General features: G+C 37.1%; 1 protein-coding gene across 1 annotated transcript in view; it reads left to right on the top strand.

Annotated features, from left to right (window-relative positions):
* ADCY2 (adenylate cyclase 2) overlaps positions 1–20743 on the top strand; it is a 203206-nt gene that overhangs the window by 130003 nt on the left and 52460 nt on the right. The window contains exons 5-13 of the mRNA XM_030944238.1: positions 3003–3151; positions 4197–4308; positions 5373–5500; positions 10252–10410; positions 10793–10925; positions 11255–11431; positions 12726–12769; positions 15056–15136; positions 19078–19147. Coding sequence (XP_030800098.1) covers positions 3003–3151; positions 4197–4308; positions 5373–5500; positions 10252–10410; positions 10793–10925; positions 11255–11431; positions 12726–12769; positions 15056–15136; positions 19078–19147 — 1053 coding nt within the window. The remainder of the gene's footprint in view (positions 1–3002; positions 3152–4196; positions 4309–5372; positions 5501–10251; positions 10411–10792; positions 10926–11254; positions 11432–12725; positions 12770–15055; positions 15137–19077; positions 19148–20743) is intronic.

The raw sequence follows: 20743 nt of genomic DNA, 5'->3' as shown, positions 1-20743 counted from the left end.
TTAGCCGTATGACTTAAAAGGTATCAGCTGGAAGTGACTTGAATGGTTGAAAGGAAAGCATAGTCTCAGGCAATAAGTCATGAAACAGTCTTGTGTGCATAAATCCCCTGTATAAGTTGTTAAGGTCATGTTGTTAATATTCTAGGGAAGGACATTTGTGAGGAGATTTTTCATTATTGTCATAGCACAGCAGTTTCTCTTTCACCAGAAGCAGGTATTCTTATTTTCAGTCTGAAGACTTTTAAATGGTGCCTCTTGACCTGTATTCAGAATTATTTCAACTTTTTTCTTACAGACTGTAGCTCTGAGAGTGGCTTCTCTCTCTACTACAAATAAGGAAGATTTTTGTCTAAAAGTCAGTGTCTTGTATCTCAGTTCAGCTAGTTTTTGATGTGTAGATTTTCTATCCTTTAGAGAGAATAGTACAGAATGGAATGTATTACCAAATATAAAGCCAGCATAAGCAGTAGTCTTGATTTGTGGTGTTCCTCTCATTGTTCCAGTCTGCAGGAGCTTCAGTGCAGAACATCGTGCACTACAAACTGATCAGTAAGTGATTTTGATCTTTCCACTATGCTCTTTTGAGCCAACAGCAGCGAAAAAACAGGAAGGAAGACTTGTTCTTGTGGGCTTTGCATTTCTTAGACCCTTTAGCTGATCAGCCCAGGCACAGTGTTCCTAAGTAGTTAAGATTCAGCTTCTTTCACAGCTGTCTTTTAGTGAAAGAAATGAAAATGAACAATCCACATTATCACACAAGTGATAAGGTCAGGTCTGAAGTGTGAATGCTTGCAGCCTGCAGGGTGAAGGGGGTGGCTGAAGGCTGTATGTGCACCTGGGTATGGCTAGGTGTTCTGCAGTGTGCTTCACCAATTGCAGTTCTTTAAGGCAGCCTCTGGTTGCAGCCTTCTCTTTTTTGCAATGAAAATGGAGGAAGGAAAACATTCTTTGGAGAGAATTCTAGTGTGGTGAATAGCTTTATCAGGATGTTTAAACAGAATGGAATAGTGGACTGGCCTGAAGAGAAAAAGGGGAAATGTTCCATCTCTCCTGATGTCCCCTGCAAAATGCGGGCATTCTGTTTTCCTTTTCCATATGATTCTTTAGCTTGTAGTTGACTTTATGCTGCTTTCTGTGAAAACTTTTTCTCTTCCTTTTTTTGCTTGCTTCCTTGAAAACATTTGTTACTCTATGACTTTTACCAGCCTTTCTGAGTTTCAAAGATGTAAGCAGTAACCTGGACATTGAGTGTCTGCATCCCTGTGTGTCTGGAATCATAACAGTCAAAGGGAGATAGTGAACCATCTTGCATTTACTATCCATGGTATAAAAGGAGTATAGTGATGTAAAATTGTTGCTAAGAGCTTCACCTTTTCATTAACTGTGTAATTTCAGTTGTTAATGAGTCTGAACAATCCTGTACTGTTAGGTAAAGAGCAACCTGGAAGAGTAAGTTTTCATTATGGAAAAAACCTTGATTGGTTGTACAGATACTATTTACAAGTTAGCAAAATAGCTCCACCAAGGAGCAGTGGAAGTGAAACATTGCCAGTGAACATAAGCAATGAAAATACACTTGTCTCTTGGATGTGAACTTGCTAAAATGCCTAAACATATTAAATTAATCTTCCATTTAAGAAATAAATTATTAGTTCAATATTAATTAGCAGCAAAGCAAGATTCTGTCTTGATTCACTGCAATAGAAGTTTTTTGCCAAGTATGTGCAGGATCAGTTTCACAGGGCCTCATGTAATTGAATGCTGTGCTTACAAATGCACAAATGCTATGAGGAATGTGAGTTTGTCACTATACTTGACAGAGATAGATAGCCAAGGTTGCTGCAAATATTAGAAGAGTCTATAGCCCCGTTATTGCCTTGCTCTACTCAAGGTCATCAGACCTAACAGGAATAATTATCCCAGGCAGAGGATTGGATTAATGGCTACACTTCTTCTGGTACCTTCATGAACAGAACTGCAAAGTCTGCAAAAATACTCCTGTGAACCAAAGAGCATGTAACATTCTGAGTAACACCTGAGAATCATGCACATTTTGAGGTCATCATCTTTTCTGGTGTAGCTGTTTCTCTCTCTGACTCTGTCAGAGGCTTTTTCAGATGCCTTCCCCCTCTTCACTGGTGCAGGCTTCCGGTTTTTTATCCTTAGCCAGAAGGAGTCTCTCTTGTCTGCCTGTGAGAAAATGGGAAATTCTTGTTCAGTTTCAAGATGGAATATGATAAAGCAAGAAGGATTTTTTTTTGCAGAGTTCTTGTTGACCTGGTTTCTAGAGAAATAGGAAATCAGTCTAAAGCTGTCACAGGTGAAATGGGCAAAATGGAAGTGTCAGAGAGCTTTAGAAGAGGCAGACCATAATATAAAATGATGAGGAAGATCCTAATTCCAAATATGACGAAAAATATGTAGGGTTTGGGTTTTTTAGTATTCTATATGCTTTTAGGCTAATTAGAAAAGAATTGTCAAATGCCATATTAAAGGAGAGAGTACCTATCAAAATGCTTTGCAAAAGTTCAACATTTTGAGCATATTCTGTGTCTGTATTTTATTTTCAGTCTAACTGCTAAAATTATGGCAGATCATTTAAAATGTATGAAAGAAAAAAAAAAGATGTAGCTTATTCCCGCTTGAATCAAACTGCATTTCCATTAAAGTCCTCTGGTCTTGTGACTCTTTGTTTCATTTGATGCATCCTACTCAGATATTGAATAGATTCCTGTAGATAACTTCATCAAATGTTACGCTTAGCTTAAGCTTTTTCTAATATACTCAAAACCTTGAAGAAGGCAGGTATTACTTGGAAATGTGTGCATGTCTCTGTCACACTCCTCAAGGTTCTGATTAACTTTGGAGCTTGTACCAGGTCTGGGTGCAAGCCTCATCAAAATGTTCTGTGGTATTGACAATAGGGTGTGCCTTGCACAGTATTGATGCCATGCTAAATTTAATCTCCTTAAAGAAACTGTGGATTTCATTTTAAATTTTAGGAGCGTCTTCTACTTTCTTTACTGCCTGCTCACATTGCCATGGAAATGAAAGCAGAGATCATTCAGAGGCTACAAGGTCCAAAGGCAGGCCAGCTGGAAAACACCAACAACTTCCACAATTTGTATGTCAAAAGGCACACCAATGTAAGGTATTGTACTGTAATAAAATGTATCAACAACTTTCAGAAAAAAAATTGGAAGAAAGGGTTAAGGGAAGAATTAAGAAAACATTTTTTAAAGTATGCTTTTCAACAATTTAATATACAACATCCCTTAATTTGATCGAATGCTGACAATGCTACATTCCAGAAGAGCACAAAGGTGTTAATACAAAGGAGTTGTTGAGAAAAAGACACAGAATAGCAGGCTTTTTTTCCTAATGTCTTCATTTTTCATATTGAAGTACCAAATCCTGTATGCTAGTCAAAATTGTAATTTATGTCAGTGGTATGATTCAGATTTTGCAATTTTCTTAATTGGGACAATTTCTCAGGATTTGTATCGTGTAAACAGAGGCAGCTGTATCACATATGTATTTGACACAGTACCTGAGATAAAATATTCTGCTGACAGATCTAATTATTTATTATTTAAAAATTTCTAGTAGCTGGAAAAATAAATCACTTTCATTTCAAACATTCATTCTTCTTAACAAGATGCTCTTTCCTGTTTTTATTTGGTTTTTTTTGTTGTTTTTTTTATTGGACAAGTTAGTTTGAATTATATTCTTAGAAACTGATTTATTAAAAATGTTGCAGGACTTTTGAGGAAGCTCATGTTCTCTTGTGAGCATCAATACTCCTTGAAACTATTATATTGCTATTATTATACTGATGATTTGTGACTTTAAAAAATATTTATATTTTTTTCAATCCTCTAACAGATAGAGGTATAAAATATTTATAAATACCTATAAATATAGGTATGCCTATAAATGTTATACCTGAGGAGGTAATACCTATAAAGGTACATACAGGTATATATTACCTATGAACACAACATCCATAAAGGCAAATACACGTTTACCTATAGATGTAGTTATAGTTATTGCTCTACATTTAGTAGTGGCTGTTTTGGGTGTGGGCATATCCCTGTGCAATCCAGGGCACTTTCTTTCAGGTTTTACTGTTGGCTGATGGATCTGAGTGCTGCAGAAGGAAGCTGTGACCAAGATTCTTTTCATTTCTGTTGCAGCATCTTGTACGCAGATATCGTGGGATTCACTCGCCTGGCCAGTGACTGCTCGCCAGGAGAGCTGGTGCACATGCTGAATGAGCTCTTTGGCAAGTTTGATCAGATTGCCAAGGTGGGTTGCTATGGGCTGCTGCTGTTAGTTTGAATAAGAAAGTCATCTTTAATTTTTTTTTTTCTCTTGGGGTCTTCGTGCAGCATTTCTGAGACTTTGGCAGGAAGATTGGATTTGAAACGTGTGAAGAAAATTATCTGGCTCTGGTCTGAGTGCAACAGTGCATTTCTGCCAGAGTGACAGCCTGTGAAACCCAAGATAGCTCTCTAATAGGACCAATAGAGACAGCTCATGGAGCCCAGTAAGGCTTAATGGCAGATGAACACTTCTTTAAATAGATTTTTTGCAATATCGAGCATTAATAAACTCAAGATAGAAAAGTGTTAGTCAGTTTTCTAGTCTCAGAAAAAGCATTTATGAGACTGAAGGAGAAGAGAGACACTATTGATCCAATCAATTTTAATTACTGACCACAGCCTCTTTATTACTCAAGAAAAGAGTCAAATACAATCAGAATTCTTTCTTCTGCTTATTTAGGTGTCATTTTTATAAAAATTAAATCAAACTTCATGTGTGAAAGTAAAATCAGAAACCTCAGAATAGATAGAAATTTCCTGTGTTTTTATTTGTTGAAAAATTATTCTCAAGTATTTTAAAATTTAAATTAAATTCCAGTTTTTAAAAAATAAAAGTCTTTACATGGTCTTAGAGTACAAAATATAGAGCTACTCTTATGATTCCTAGCTTCTGGAATCATTCCATAGTATATCTTCATAGATGTGAATGTGGAAGACTATGTCTTTTGATTTCATATTTCAAACAAAAAGGCTTTTTTTAGATTGAGGACATGATAGTTTAGCTCAGTTCTTTATTCTCAGGTGTGAACATGTTTTGCAGTGAAATTACTTCCTGCTTTTGCATGTTAAGGACCATAACTGGTGGAAGGATCAACCATGCAAACCTCTCTCAATGTTTCTGTTATAGCAGGCCCTTCTCTACTGAAACAAGCTTTAGTAGAAGGACTTTGCTAATGTCATTTAAGTCAATCTTTGTAACAGTAACCCTTCGTTTATGTATTTCAAATTGCAAGTCACTGTCTCACCTTGCTTTTTTTTTTCCTCCAGGAAAATGAATGTATGAGAATTAAGATCTTAGGCGACTGCTATTACTGTGTTTCTGGACTACCTATATCTCTTCAAAATCATGCCAAGAATTGTGTGAAAATGGGACTGGACATGTGTGAAGCCATTAAGTAAGTAATAAACTTAAAAAAAAAAACACTTTAAAACCAGTCCTTCACTAAAATTAGTATATATAGGTGAGCTACACTTGGCAAAAATGTGTATCATGTGGAGGTCTGGATATTTGGGAGTCTTCTGTGTGATTTATTTTTTCTAATAAGATGGACTTTGATTTTAAAACTTGGTATGCTTTTCTGTAAGTTAAAGTTCCAATTTTTATGGTTTTGTCTAGATCACATTAACCACTACCATTTAGCAAAGTGAGAAATTGGCCCATCCTTGTGAGGTTTATGTGTGGTGTGCACCTCATCATGAAATGGATGATTACGTTGAACTGTGTTGATCTTAATGTCTAATGAAGTAGCCATACAAAATTATTCCTCTAACCCTTAAATATGTGTAATTGTAGTCACAAGAGGGATTTGGCTTTTAGTTATCTGGTCTTCTAACTCAATCCAGGGTAATTACTGTATGGGTAGGTTGACTAAAGCAAATTTGGTTCTTTTCCCTTTTATGTCTTCATGGAAAAGGTGTAGTATTTTTGGAAACTAGTATTTTGATCTCCTTGCTTTAATTTTGTAAAAGCAACCTCAGTACAGGAGTCAGGTTGTTGCATTCTCTAAAATGTTGTTGCTTCATCTAAAAATGGTTGTAACTTACGTAGTGACCAAAGAAATCTAATCTTTAAATGGTGCTTGGGAGAATTTCTCCTTGCCAAGCAAGATAAAAGTCTCTACAGATTTGATTGCACTCCAGTCACTTTCACTGGATGCTTTCTCTTTCTCACTTAGTATCACAATTAAGCCATTTGCTTTTTTGGCATACTAGGAAGTAAAGCTACCATCCCTTCTGTAGAGCAGTTGGTAAGAGGGTGTCAGTCCCAAAGTTCTGGCCTTCCTTGTTGGTTGGCTCAAATATGTCAGGATTTTTTCCCCAGCCTTTGAGTGAAAATGAGAGCTTTCTGGTTTGTATTTCAAAACATCTGTGTGCTGTGTGAGAAAAGTGAGTTAAAAGTATTTGCATAGAGTTTCTGGTTAACCTGTTGTTTTGTTACTTAAGATGAAAAAATATAGGAGGTTACAGAGTGGTGAAAAAACAACACTAAACTTGAGCCAAAAAGTGCCCTTCACAAAGAACCAAAGTATGTCACACATCATAATGCAATGTTTTACTTGAGCTCAGAGAGCAATCTGTCAGTTCCTCACACTTCAGAACTTTCAATCTTCTCTGAAATAACTTTCTGCTCAGGCTGCTATCAAGTATGTTCCTTGTTAATGCTGTGTGATCAGGTTCTTGGTAAGAGCAGCCTTATAGACTACAAAATTATAGGTTAGTTGTAAAACATATTCTAATCTGACTTTATTACTGTAGTCAGAAACCGCAATGCTCCCATAGACAGGTGCCTGATTACCACAGCCTGTTTACAGAAGGAGTGAGGAATCTGTACCCTGTGTTTTCAAATCCTTTCAAAGTATTATGTCAAGTGTTGCAGCCTGCAGGTGAATGAAAATATCTGATTATTAACCAACTCCATATTTTGTTGTGTGATTGCTGCATCTTTGTATGGAAGCATCTCCTGGCATACTTCTGTGCCCTGTAAAATGAGAAGTAGTAATACTCTTGCTATTGGCCGTGTGTCACTCAATATGTTTGACTTGCTCTATCTGAAATATCTTTTTGTCAGATAGAAGTTATTGTTACATTCAGTCACTGAGGTGCAAACTGCCCCCTCGGTCTATAAGCTACTGAAATAAAGTAGTTTGCTGTTTATATTAGCAGTTCTATATAGATTTTACCACCTGAATATGGTTTCAGTTCCAGTTCTCTTTGAAGCAAAAAAGGAGGAATTCTGCCAAGTTGACAGGGGATCTGTACTACAAAGTCTTATTCAGTCTTCCCTAATGTTGTGTAGCTCCATTTTGAGCAATTCAGTTTTCCTATGCTATGGATTGTTCCCATTTAAACATAGATTGTAGTCCCATTGATTAAGTGCTTTGCTTCTCTGCTCTGTGTTGGAAGAAATCCAATGTTTCTTTAGTCTGCAGCCTGCTTGCCCAGGAGTGGGATGCTCACTTTATCAAGCCATAAATGCCAGTGCTGCCTGTGATGCTGAGAGCTGGCCACCTTAACTGGATGCTTTAAGGACAGAGCTTATCTGTTGAGGCAAAATATTTTTGTGTGTTAATATATGTGTTGTTTCCATTCACCTCAAACTCTGCCTTCTTGTCTGTCTGGTGACTTCCTTATTTGCATGTTTCTCAAAGGCTTCCTTTAATTTGGTAGCATGAAAAAAATCCCATTTCAGAGGAAAGTGAAAGAAACTGTTGGATATAAGATGGTTATACCATTTTGAATGCTAGATAAAAAATAAAAGAATTCTTTTAGGTATGATTTCATTCCTGCAGATCTGATCCAAAAGGGAGCTATGCTGTTAAAACTGGCAATTTGCAGGGAATTTAAATGCCTAAGGCTCACTCAATGTGTTAAAGTATGTAAGGAAGGGCTAGGTGAGTCTTAAATACCTTGGTCCAGAATTATAGATGAAAAAAGCATATAGATGCTTTCCTAATGACCTGAACTCTTGCTTGTATGGAGTAAAGTTTCTACAATTACCTGCAATATAACCACACCTCTGAAAAATGCATAATGCTTTCAAACTCAAATTTCACGTTGCAGTAGGAAAAATACAGTTTGATGAGTATTTTGACTGCCCAGCCAGGCTGGGCACACAGACTGTGCTGTGCTGAAGGAAACCAGAGAGACAGGGGGAGCACAAAGTGAAATAAGGGTGGGAAGTTTCAGATATGCTTCTGTAGGTAATGCAAACATCCTCTGGGGATGTGATAGCCTACATTCTTGAATATATTCAGTGCCTGCATTGTCATGGCAATTGTTCAAGGAGATCGGGAGAGAAGTGGTAAACCCTAATTCAGTCTAGAGTTACACTGCTAATTTAATGTCTCCCGTGGTTTCTTTAATTTGTGAGACAGAAGAAGAGATTCAGTTCTGGTACAATTCTGTTTGCTCCCTGGCTTAAATCCTGAGAGCTTATTATAAAGCAGACTTTATTCCACTTGCTCTTGCTTTATTCTGCAATGTGGAAGGGCAGTCTTTTGACAAGTACTCCTAGAGGATAAATGGTCCACTTCCATTTTGCCCAGTATTTTAAAACACTTTTTTCCAAAGTGCTAGGCTTGTGTCATATACTTTGTGGAGAGCAAAGTGGTGTTTGTGATTTGCAAAGTGCTTACAAAGATCATTTACAGGCAACTCATTTTCAAGTGTGTCAGCTACACAAGAGCAGTGTAAAATGGCAATGTGAAAAGAAATACCAATAAACACTTCAGAGAGACAGATGGAATTAAAATACTTTCAGTCATGGTCCTGTTATTTTTATTTCCCAGGGAAAAAAACAATTGAGAATTGCTGCTTAAATGCAGAATTTACCATATCAAATTAGGTCTCTTGCGTTCTATGTTCCCCTTCAAAGAAAAGGGGAAACTGTCACATTAATTCAGTAATTAAGAAGGTACAGACCTGATGATTCTTATCACTAAGACTGAAGATGTTGCTAGAACTGTGCACCCAACTTCTATACAGAAGTCATTTAGTTTCCTTATTCTGTGATTGTTTCTTCCATTAACACCCCGAATTTCTCCAAGCACGTGTGCACGTTCCTTGTTACTGGCTAGGTTTGAGTCCACACCAATTGGGTTTGATTACGTAAATCTGGTTAAGTTATAATCTTCCCATTTCTTGGAGCTGTCTAAGCCTGTAGATAACTGAATTAGTTTTACTACTCTTTATGTGTGTGGTTAGAATCCATGTGACATATGTCTGGAAATGTTCTGGTTGTTTGATCTCAGTCGCCCACCAGTGATTCAGAAGAACTGCTTCCGCAAAGATAATTGCCTATCTTACGTGTAGGGCTCTTCTGACCTTTGGGGGGGGTGAACAGATACTTAACTCTCTGACTGGAAAGGTCAAAGGTTTAGATGTAGTCTGGACAGTGAGGGTAGCCTTTCATTTGCTGTATAATGTTCTAGAGGGTGCAGCATTCACTAAGCATGTGGAAGGTTGTTGAGCCTACATTCTCCGCAGCCTGAATGGCACTGAGCCCATATCCCCAAAGGTGTACAAGCCCCAGGAACATCCTGAGGTGCTGTGCTTTTCATCCTTCCTCTCAGATATGGCAGATATGAGGTCTCTGATGTAAACATTGGGGTCTTTAAGTAGAAGGGTGTGTAACAGTAGCTCCAAACCTCCAAAAGCAGCCTGTAGAACAAAAACAGTCCTTACTGGGTTCTACCATGAGACTAAACATTTCCACTATTCACCACAGCCCTCCCAAATAATTTCAGATGAATATAAAAGAAGGAACTTCAGACACAGACTTGAAAATTAATATCTTTACAAATTGTTGCAAATAGAGATAATAGGAAAGGTAATGTATAATCATAGCATTAAAAGAATGGAGGCAATGCTAAGAAGAGGTAAATGTTATTACTGTTGTTACTGCTACTTTCATAGAATCATAGAATCATAGAATGTTTTGGATTGGAATGGTCCTTAAAGACCATCTAGTTCCAGCTCCCCTGCCACGGGCAGGAACACCTCCAACTAGAGCAGGTTGCACTGAGCCCCATCCAACTTGGCCTTGAACATTTCCGGGGGTGTGCCATCCACATAATTTGACTGGTAAATTAAAAGAAAACAAAGGGCCTGTTATGTGTATTAACAGAGGCTTTGCTCTCAACTGCAGGAAAGTGAGAGATGCGACTGGCGTGGACATTAACATGCGCGTCGGAGTGCACTCCGGAAACGTGCTCTGCGGCGTTATTGGGCTCCAGAAGTGGCAGTACGATGTCTGGTCCCATGATGTGACCCTGGCCAATCACATGGAGGCTGGGGGAGTCCCAGGGTAAGAGTCTTCTCCATTAACCTTTGGACATGTGGATTTTTCAGTCATGGAAAAATGCATAGGCACTGTGTTCTAAGCCATCAGCCTTCATGGAGATGCCTGAACTAATTCTTAGGTGCTGTCTTGAGAAAAAAAAATAAAAATAGAACAAAACTGGGGCACTCAGTGTTTCCTGTGATTTAAGAAATGTTTTTTTTTCTGGATGGAAACCTTTGGATTTATGCCCATTAGAACTTCTAAAATTTAGATTAGAGGGACTGCAAAAGAAGTGAGCAGCAAATAAAAAGTGTATCCAAAAGTAAGTAAAAAAGGTTGATCAGGTTTAAATGATGCTTTTGATCAGTATTTGTGACTTTGTCCTTCTTTTAAAATATAATTTCAGCCGTGTTCACATCACCTCAGTCACCTTGGCACATTTGAATGGAGCTTACAAAGTGGAAGATGGGGATGGAGATGTGAGGGACCCATATCTGAAAGAGCATAATGTTAAGACTTACTTTGTAATCAATCCTAAGGTTAGTAGTACTTTTATTTTGTGGCCAGTCATACTTGTTTTTGAGCAGGACCACTAATCTCTTTATTGAATAATTCACTACAATAAGATATTGATCAGGGCTGTTACTGATGCCTACAAATATGTAATGTTTGCAGTGCAAATGTTTCCCGCTCTTCAGAAATAAGTCTCTGATGTTTCCCAGCAATATTATTAAGAATTGCAGGTTCTTAGCATCTCTCCATTTATAAGCCCCTAATCATGGAGATCTGTGGTGCCAGATGACGCACTGCTGCTTCAAAATGTCGTGAGCGCAAAGGCTGACATCACCTTTTGTCCTCTGTCAACCAGGGAGAGAAGCGAAGCCCTCAGCACCACATTCGGCCTCGGCACACTCTGGATGGAGCCAAAATGAGAGCTTCCGTCCGCATGACCCGGTACCTGGAGTCCTGGGGAGCAGCCAAGCCATTTGCACACCTGCACCACAGGGACAGCATGACCACTGAAAATGGCAAGATAAGCACAACAGTAGGGGCCTACTTATGTCATTTCGTACAATATAGCAATATTTGAAAGGAAAAAGCTGCTCACTGCTAAATACCTGGTTATTTCTGGTAGAAGAAGATGCTTGTAATTGTACAGGGCATAAACACAGTGAATTTGCTGGAAGCTTTTCCAGTTTTGGATTAGGGTATTAGTGCATCCCTGAATTCAAAGGAGTCTGGCACTCTTATTTAAGTACAAAATTTGACCCTCTGAGCTCAGATCCCCCACCAAGTCACAGCATGTTCAGTGGCTGCTCTTTATCTTGTGGAAAGATATTTTGAACATAAAGCCAGAATGCAACACCTTTAGGAAGGAAATCTTTTAATACGGAGAAATTCCTAGAGATTTATTGGCTGTTCAGCTACATTCTCCATTTGGAAGATGGCCAAACCTGGAGCAAAGGCTATGAAGTTAAAATAATCCCTGTGATACTTTGAGTGGACTTTATTCAGAGTACCCCAGGAAGCAAATCCATACCTACTGTAACGTCTACCTTTTGAAGGTGCACCTACAAGTCATTAGCTGTGGTTGAAGGCCTGAGTTTTAGAGTACTGTATTTCAATGTTGCATCTTTTACACTGAACAAATTTCTTTTTAATTTTACTAACACTGTTATGCTGCTGTCAGTAAGATACTGACAATCTACAACTTGTACATTGCATTATCTTCTACTTCTTAAAAGAAAATACATGAAGGTAAATTCTGATAGTTTTCAACATTGGCATTCAGTTTTGTTCCTGTACTGGTGAGATATATTCTTTTATTTAATAAATATAATGCATCAGAATGTGGATTGTGACAGGTTCATTACAGGAAGTACCCAGCCATTACTATTAATCACAAAAAAAAAAATGTGGCTGTGATGGCTGCCATTGCTGTTAATTAAAAAATAATGACCATTGTCTGTATTCGGCCACTCAGGTCTGTTTTTTTCAAAACCACTTAAGATTGGTTTTTGCTGAAGCTGGAAAGAGTTTGGGCTACATCCAAAGAGTGGTGACATTGAAGTCCTTCTTGTGGTAATGCAGAACTCTTGGATTCAGACTGTTCTATTAGTTTATCCTGTATTTATACTGATAGATGAGTTTTATTCCAGGTCACTCGATCTTCATTTCTAGCTGGATTTTTTTTAGACAGTTTTAATTGAATGCTAAAAGTATTTACACTGGAAACTTTTCTCCTTACTTGACCCTGTTGTCAACACTTTTAAAAGCAAATTAATATTATTAAAGTCTAGTGTAATTAATAGAGTTCTTTTTGTTTGTTTGCTTTTTAGGATGTTCCCATGGGGCAATATCATTTTCAGCGTTGCAGAGAAAGGTAAATCAATCTTAAAAAATTACTTATTCATAGAAAGTCCATATAAATAGAGAGACATTGGTATGCTTTCAAATATTGAGTGCCATTGCTCACATAGACTGTTTTTTATGTAAGTGCTGATACCTCTTACATAAAGAAGGGCTAGGGAAACAGATTTGGCAGACATCTTTCTTATGAATTGCAAATTCACTTCCTGATAACAAATAGCTTTATTCTGAGTTGGTATATTGGTGACCTACTACAAACCAGGTAATCTACCAGTGGGAAGAAAATTATATACAGGAAAATTGGGAGGAAGCCCAGAGAGGGGTAAGAAAAGGGAAGATGGAAAGGGCTGTTAAAAGTTTTTCTTACAACAGCTAATAATATGTACTTAAAGAGACATTTTGTGTATTTGTTTAATTGCTTTGTATTTGTATTGTGGTTTATTATTTTAAAGCCTTTAGTATGTTTGCAGTAGTAGATATTCAGAAGGTATTTTGTGGTCTTTTATAGTGCTCCTGCTACACAAAATGTTTGCAAGATCACAATAGCTTTACGTTTTCCTGGTGCTGCTTGGTACCTTGATGACTAGGGCAAGATGGTGATATCATCAAAACTGTGAAGCCATTTAAATGAACCTCCTAAAAATTTGAATTGTTATTGTCTATGGTTGCTATGCAATTACCTAAAATATTGCTAAGTTCCAGAAGGTGAACAAGTTTTGACTGAACATGCATGATATTAATAAAGAGTCTAATTCTAAAACTGCACATTTATATTTGTACAGTATGTCCAAAGACTTTCTATCAGTCAATGAAAGGCCATTGGACTGTGATATTTGGAAATAATTCAGTTCTGAGGTGCTCTTGCTTTTGTGTTTCTAAACACTACTCAAGAAGAGATTCGGCACAAAAAATGTGTCTTGATAACATGTCCTGGAAGGAATTTCCTCCATTACTGGTGTCTAATGTCCATAGTGAGGCAAATATGTAGCTAGGATTCTAGATAAGCTGGTTAATCATTCTCACAGGATAGAGCTGGAGTGATCAGAAGCACTTGAAAATCAGTATTTTATTAGAATATGCAAATGCAGGGTTTGAAGCTTGACTGCAGGTTTCTGTTTGTGTGAGTCTTAGCTCTTATTCATTACACAATAGTCTTATGTTGTTAAGGACCTGCCAAGAGGATTAACTGTGGTTGGACAAAGTCTCCTTATCTGTCTATGCATTTTTCCTGGGTTGTTTCTGTGATTGATTTCTGTGAAAAACAAGTTTTAAGCAATTTCTCACCTAAATTCACTAGTATTGAATAGGCATGAAATCGCTTGTGTAATTTTTTAAAGTTTCTGTAGGTCCACTAATACAGTTGCTATATTAATTTGAAACTTACAACAGGTTATCAGTTTTAGAGAAATAACCCAAAAACTTGATGTTGAGGAAAATTTGTGTTCAACTGGGTTCAATTTGTAGGTTAAAAATATTTTGGTGAGGAAAGAGTCGAATTTCAGATCTGACTAATGACTTAGAAAACACCAGTTTTAAGTTAGCAGTGAATTTAAGTTTTCAAATACAGACATCACCATCAATATTTAAGATATGTCATTTTTAAGGAAAGAACAACTACTGAAAGGATTGATGATTGCAGGAATTTATGTTAGCAAAAGTAAACCCATTGTGATGATCCTCTGTTGGGTTCATGCTGAGTCCAGTCAAAAGTAAAGAAGCTTTTTTTATTGCAGATGAGTTACAACGCTCATAAATAGAGTAATATTATGTGTGCTTGAAACTAACTTCAGTCAGTGCTCAGTTTTCTTATCAAAAAGAGTAAAGTACTTCCAAGAAGTGTTAGCAGGATTTTGCTGGGGGATGCCTATTATGCCTCAGTGCAATAATACATTGTGCTCATCATACAATTCCGACAAGGTTTTTTTAGAAAGAAAAACTGCAAGAAACAGGAATGAATGCTTTATGAATTTGAGTATATTCCCATTCTATTTCATTAATTCATAATGCTGTGGAAGACTTTCCTTTGACCAGAATTTCTTGAGCTCTCTTGGTTTTTTATGAAATATTTTCTCATGTTTGTATTTAAATGCTCCCTAATAGCTAAGCTCTAGATTTGTGAGTGTGTGTGTTTGTACATGACACTGTGGCTTATGATGGTTTTTTAAGAGCTTATTAAGAGGATCATTGTGCCTGATGCCTATAGTTGCTATTGCAGTATAAATGTTAAAAATTGATGATAAACTCACAAGTTTATGATAGCTGTTGTTTTTGACATAACTTCCCACATTTTTCATTTCAGAACAAAATCACAGAAACGAAGATTTGAGGAAGAACTGAATGAAAGGATGATCCAAGCCATTGATGGAATCAATGCCCAAAAGTATAGCTTTATCCTCTATCCCTTGTTGTCTTTGTCCATTCCAACTTTGACATAAAGGCTGCAACAGCAGGCAGTGTTTAATATATTTTTCTCCCACATGCACACCAAGTCTGAAAACAGTACAGGTGTTACTAATACTGGCATAGGAAGCCCTGCACATTTTGAAGATAGGCTGTAAAGTGACATTTTCTGCTATATGAGATAAAACAGTGCCTGTGAATCATGGTGTGACTGAGGTATTGACTTGTCTTGATCTTCCTGGCAGAGGGAGTTTGCTCTGTAACTGTTTGTCTGTAGACTCATGGCTGTGACACTACAGATTTATCTTACCTGGGGGCAGAGAAGTAAGACACAAGAAATGACTGTCTCTGTCAGAATGATTTTCACATCATTCTGATGTGGAAATTGATGCTTCCTAATTGTCACAGAAACAATTCCTCAGGATTCAAAACTTTCCCTAAAACCACAGTTTAACGTCTCTCAGTTAGTTGCTTGGTTTCTTAGGGAAGGTTACTCTTGATGGCATGTTGGAATTGCTGGGTGAAACAATCTGCCATGTATTTTTTTCCATGTCCTAAGAGGAGCTGGAGGCAGCATGAAGTTTTCTGTTTCCTGGTGAATAGATAAGGCTAGAAAGAAATCAATTCAGTCCAAAATAAGTGTTCAAGTTTCTTATATTTCTCTGATGAAATAAGGGAATTGCCGTTCAAAAGTGTGTACAATAATTGTGATGAATTACATGTTTCCCCTCACTTCTGTTACTCAGAATCTTAATCAGCTGAGTATCACACCTAATTATTAAATGCTTATATGACACATTTTAGTTTTTTTCATCTTTTAGTCCTGGTACTTGGTACCAGGACCTAATCCAAATGGTACTTGGATTTAGGAAAATTTTTTCAGCAATTAGAAGAGTGTTGATATTTATATGTCATAGAGAGAACATAGTGAAATAGGGTAGGTCATGTGTTAAGCAAAGCCTTTTGATTATACTAGACTTGCCTAAAACAGCTATATAAATTTTGGTAGGCTTTTTGTGTCTTTAGGTATACTTGATCTGATAAAAGGATTTCAAAAATTATGTTTTGATATCAAAAGTAAAGCATCTGTATAAATGCATTAAAATATTGATGTGACCCTACTGTATGTTTTTTTATCTTAAACAATCCCTGTCTTATCTAATTAGCACATAAAATTCGGAGAAACTTGGGGGTAAACAAGGTTTCTGAAAAAGTTTTATTGCATTTTTTGAATTACATGGGAAACTGCAGAAAAATAAGAAATGATCTTATATATCAGAAAGTCTGAATGTCACCTTCCAAAACTAAATTCTCTACCTGGCTCTCTGTTGATTTGCTGAGTGAATCTCTTAAAAGCTTTGATTCAATTGATTAATACTCAGGGATAAGTTATGAAAAGTGCTGATTCCTCAAACGTCAAGGTAATTCAATAACAGTTTAACTCTGTGAAGTCTAAGTGCACAAAAAAAGGTAAATAGAATATTTCCTACATTTAGGACACAAAACCAATCACATTTTTGTTTTCTTTATTATTGTGCCTCCGTTTTTCATCTGTAAAATGAAAATAACACTATTAGATAGAGTGAACAAGTGGTTGTGAAACTAAACAAAAGATTTTGTGAATCAAGGAGAAAAGTTTTAAGAAAGTCTATGAGAAAACTGGCATTTCTAAATGTTTTTAAGTGTAACATTTGGATTATTTGGCAAATAGGTCTATGACTGACTGAAGAAAATTTAAAAAACATTATTGCAAGAGTGAATGAAGAACAAAGAGCTAAATATGTACCTGCAGAGGGGGCAGAAGTAAAGCCAGTTGGTCTTTGGTGAGCAGGTTGCTATGTTAAAGGGACACACTCTCTTTGCTCTTTTTTCCTTTTAGTCACAGTGCTGCTATGTTTTGTGCATAATTCCTTGCTGTACGTTGTCAAGCAGTACAAGCCCTATGAAACCACATACCTCTGTGGATACAGACAGAATTCAGATGTCTGTCTGTGTTGTTCCTGGAATTGCAAAAAAATTTAAGCCAAACTTTGGTACCTAGTTTCCCAAGAGACATGTCCTCATGTACTTGCAAATACTTTGGCAATTTCCAGACTCATCAGGGAGTCAGGTTGAAGGCAGAATTTTTTAGCCCTTATGTCTGTGCCAAAGATGTGTGACTTTGCGCTCCCTCTTCTGAACTCAGTCTCCACTTCCATTTGTGTTGTGCTGTTTCCCTCATCTCAGACCTCTCAACATCTGCTATGTAAAACCAGTACAGGTTTTTTTGTGAACTTTTAAGAAAGCTTCTGAAAATGTGAGCTTATGATGTGGAGTATGAGGCAGCACGTGCTCTAAATGGCACTCCTGACTTCACATGCCATCAAGCGTGTAACCAAATTGGGCCCTTGGGAGTAGATCTGCAGAGAGAACTTTTTAGCAGTGTGCTGATGGTAATTAAATCAATCCACCTGTCAGATACCATTAAAAAAAACAGGAAATTTGTTAACTATTTGGGGAAGAGGGTTACTTCTTGTTTAATTTTTGTAACTAATTGGAAAAAAACTTTCATTTTCAGAGTTTATCAAAAATATTCTGCAAACTGAATGTTTTCTCCAGTACATTACAGCTGAACCCAAACAAAATCATGCTGTATGTACACCAACCTTTCAGTTCTCTTTCTTCTCAGAATCCTAATTGTGATCCCACATGGATGGGAAACATTGCAGAGCAAAAAGGGAAATATATTTTTGAATTAAGCATTCCGAGAACTGAATATGTTTACAGACCCTTTTTTTAATGCAACTGATTGCACAGGAATAGGCTTCCAGGCAAGGAAACAAATATTTTCCATTTCACAAATTAAAGCTAATAGCTTATGCTCCACTCTGTCCGCTCCTGTTCTCCAGGACTTTAATTTAGGTTATGTTCCACTGTGGTTCACTGCTGCTACTTATTTGCATTACAAACTGTCATTTGAGACATTCCCTTTTATTTAGGAGGCATTAGCTACACTACTAGTTTAGAGCCTAATTTAAAGTTATTGCTGGAAATGTTGGAAAAAATTTTGGTCCCTGCTACTATTGTTCAAGCTCAAGTACTGCATGTCCACAGAACTATTCTGTTTAATTAATTTTTTGTTTTCAAATTTGTGTTGTGCCCTTGAGGTGCAAGCAGCCAAACACTCTTGACATTTGAATATTCTATATCTTTTCAAGTGTCTGTTAAAATAAATGTAGACTTTCATATTAGAACATCTCATTTTGTAAAAGTTATGTCAAGCTTTTGTAAAGGTTTACTTAGTTTAAAATAGGCTTGTCATTTCAATGCAAGTATTTATGCTATTTCTCATGTTAAAGCAGGGAAGAAGGTTTTATAATCAGGAAGAAGATTGAAATTTACCTTTATAGTACAGAGCTGTGGTCAAGAGACCGAAACAGTTCAAAGACAAAATCCCTCCACCTCTTTTAATAATTTTTGTTACATGTTCATTTGCAAAAGGAGTTTGTGAGGTGTAGCTTGCCTACCCACCACTCCTGCAAGTTGTAACAGTGCCTTTACTAAAGGTACCTTGTCAAGCTTGTTTTTGTCTCAGGTCCTCTTTGTCTGCTGGATATACTACAGTATTTTGGACATGAGTGGAATATCACTGTTAGAGTTCCGTCATATAAATCTCTCCATCCATTCTCCTTAGGCATGGTCAATAGAAAAACAATTGTTCATCTGAGCTTTTTTTTTATGTGTACCTTAGCAATAGAAGCCAAAAAGGAGAGGGGATGTTCAGTCTCCACTTTACTGACAGTGAAATTCACCCTATACACTGCAATACACGTGATCTTGCTTAATTCCAACTTATTTTCTTAATTTGCTGCATTTCAGTAATAGAAAAGGACAGGACTGCTTTCTTCCTATGTCAGTGATACTGTTCCTTCTCTTTTCTAGGCAGTGGCTTAAATCTGAAGACATTCAAAGGATATCACTTCTTTTCTATAATAAGACTCTGGAAAAAGAAGTAAGTTATTTTCAATAAGTTCAGTAAGTCAGGCCTTTTCATTGTTTTATGGCCCTGTGGACCTTGAGTGTATTTCTACTCACTGACAGCTTCAGCAGGAAGATTGGGGAGTTGCCTCTTTCTGCTTTCTCATGAGCAGCTGATGGCTGAACAGCTATGCTTTCCTTTGGGGAAGTAAGAGGTAGGTTGGACCACAACTGGCTGTGTAAATTGGTGAATTTGATGAGAATGGGCTAGAGGAAGTATTGCCATGCTATGCTCATACTGTCCAGCAAGTATCCTCTGTGTCCCATGTGGTGGCTGAATACATACTCAGTTATTTTTGTCGATAACTTTCAGTTCAAAGCGTCCAAAAGGATTTTCAGATTCTTTCACAGCTCAGCAGAATAGTTGTTATGGCCATCTGACAAAGGCATGTGTTGCTTGGCAGTGCATTAGGGTGGAAAAGGTTTCAAGGCTCCTTGAGCCTGTTTTGAAGACTTCCTAAGAGAGAAGAAGCTAGACCTGGTGTGGTCTCATCCTTTGTGTTTGGGGGTTCACTGATTGGATCAAAGCCATGCCTGGCAGCACATGAGATTTTAATGTGGTTCTTACTAACCAATGAATTCTGAAAGAGAAATTGAGAGAAAGAAATACATCATTATGCGTACTTTGGACAATGACTTGGGAGAAAATTTGGGAGCTAAATTATTTGGCTGAGTCAATGCTCCCAGTAGAAGTCCAATATCTTGGTGTAGAATGGTGTGGAACGGCAAAGAGCTAATTGTTATTTTTGGATTCATATTTTTAATTTTTTTTTTTTGTCGCCTTTTAATGACTCACGAGTCCAGTCTTTGCTTTAAGGAACTTAGTAAGAAGTCTGCTTTTGATTTAAACAGAAGCTTTTCTGGCCCTATGGGACCTGAAAGTGCAGAAAGATAATAGAGCAAAACAATTGTTTAACCTAAGGAGTGAATTGCCCGCCTTCATTAGGAAGTGCCTGGAGAAGTGTGAAACACTGAAACAAATTTAAAAGTAGATTGGAATTCTGTGAAATTTTAATAGCAGCTCAAGATTCAAAATTGTTGAACAGAACCACTACAAACATACTTGACAGGTGGAAGAGCAGAATTTGCTGCAGAGGTACCCATCAAGCAAAGACATATTTGTGCCTTGTAATCCAGTTAGATAAGTGATAAGAATTGCTTTAAATTGTCATACAATTCAAAAGTAAAAAAAGCTGTTGTGTTGCCGAAGTGAGTTTCTGCATATTCATGTAAAGTTTGGTGCACTGGTTTCATAGGCAGAACTTGGCATTAAGCACAGAGGCACAGCTGTGTGCTTGCAGTTGGAAGGCACAGCTCATGCACTTTCCATTTTCTGAAGTTTGCATCTCCAGCACTTTGTGAAAATAATCTTTGGTATTTTTTTCTTAGTAATTAAATCTTGAACTTTTATCTTTTGAAAAAAACCCAAAGCAACCTAGTATAGAGTAAGTAACTTTAATAGCTACTTAGATAATTTCCCTTTGCGTACGTAATTGGTTTCAACCTAGATACATCTATCTCAAATAGCAGAGCAACTCTGATAAATATTTCATTGCTTAATTCTCATGTC

Source organism: Camarhynchus parvulus, chromosome 2 (genome assembly GCF_901933205.1).
Source record: "Camarhynchus parvulus chromosome 2, STF_HiC, whole genome shotgun sequence".
NCBI classification, from domain to species: Eukaryota; Metazoa; Chordata; class Aves; order Passeriformes; family Thraupidae; genus Camarhynchus; species Camarhynchus parvulus.
Note: the sequence above shows the minus strand (reverse complement) of the source record. Positions and strands in the feature narration are given on the sequence as shown.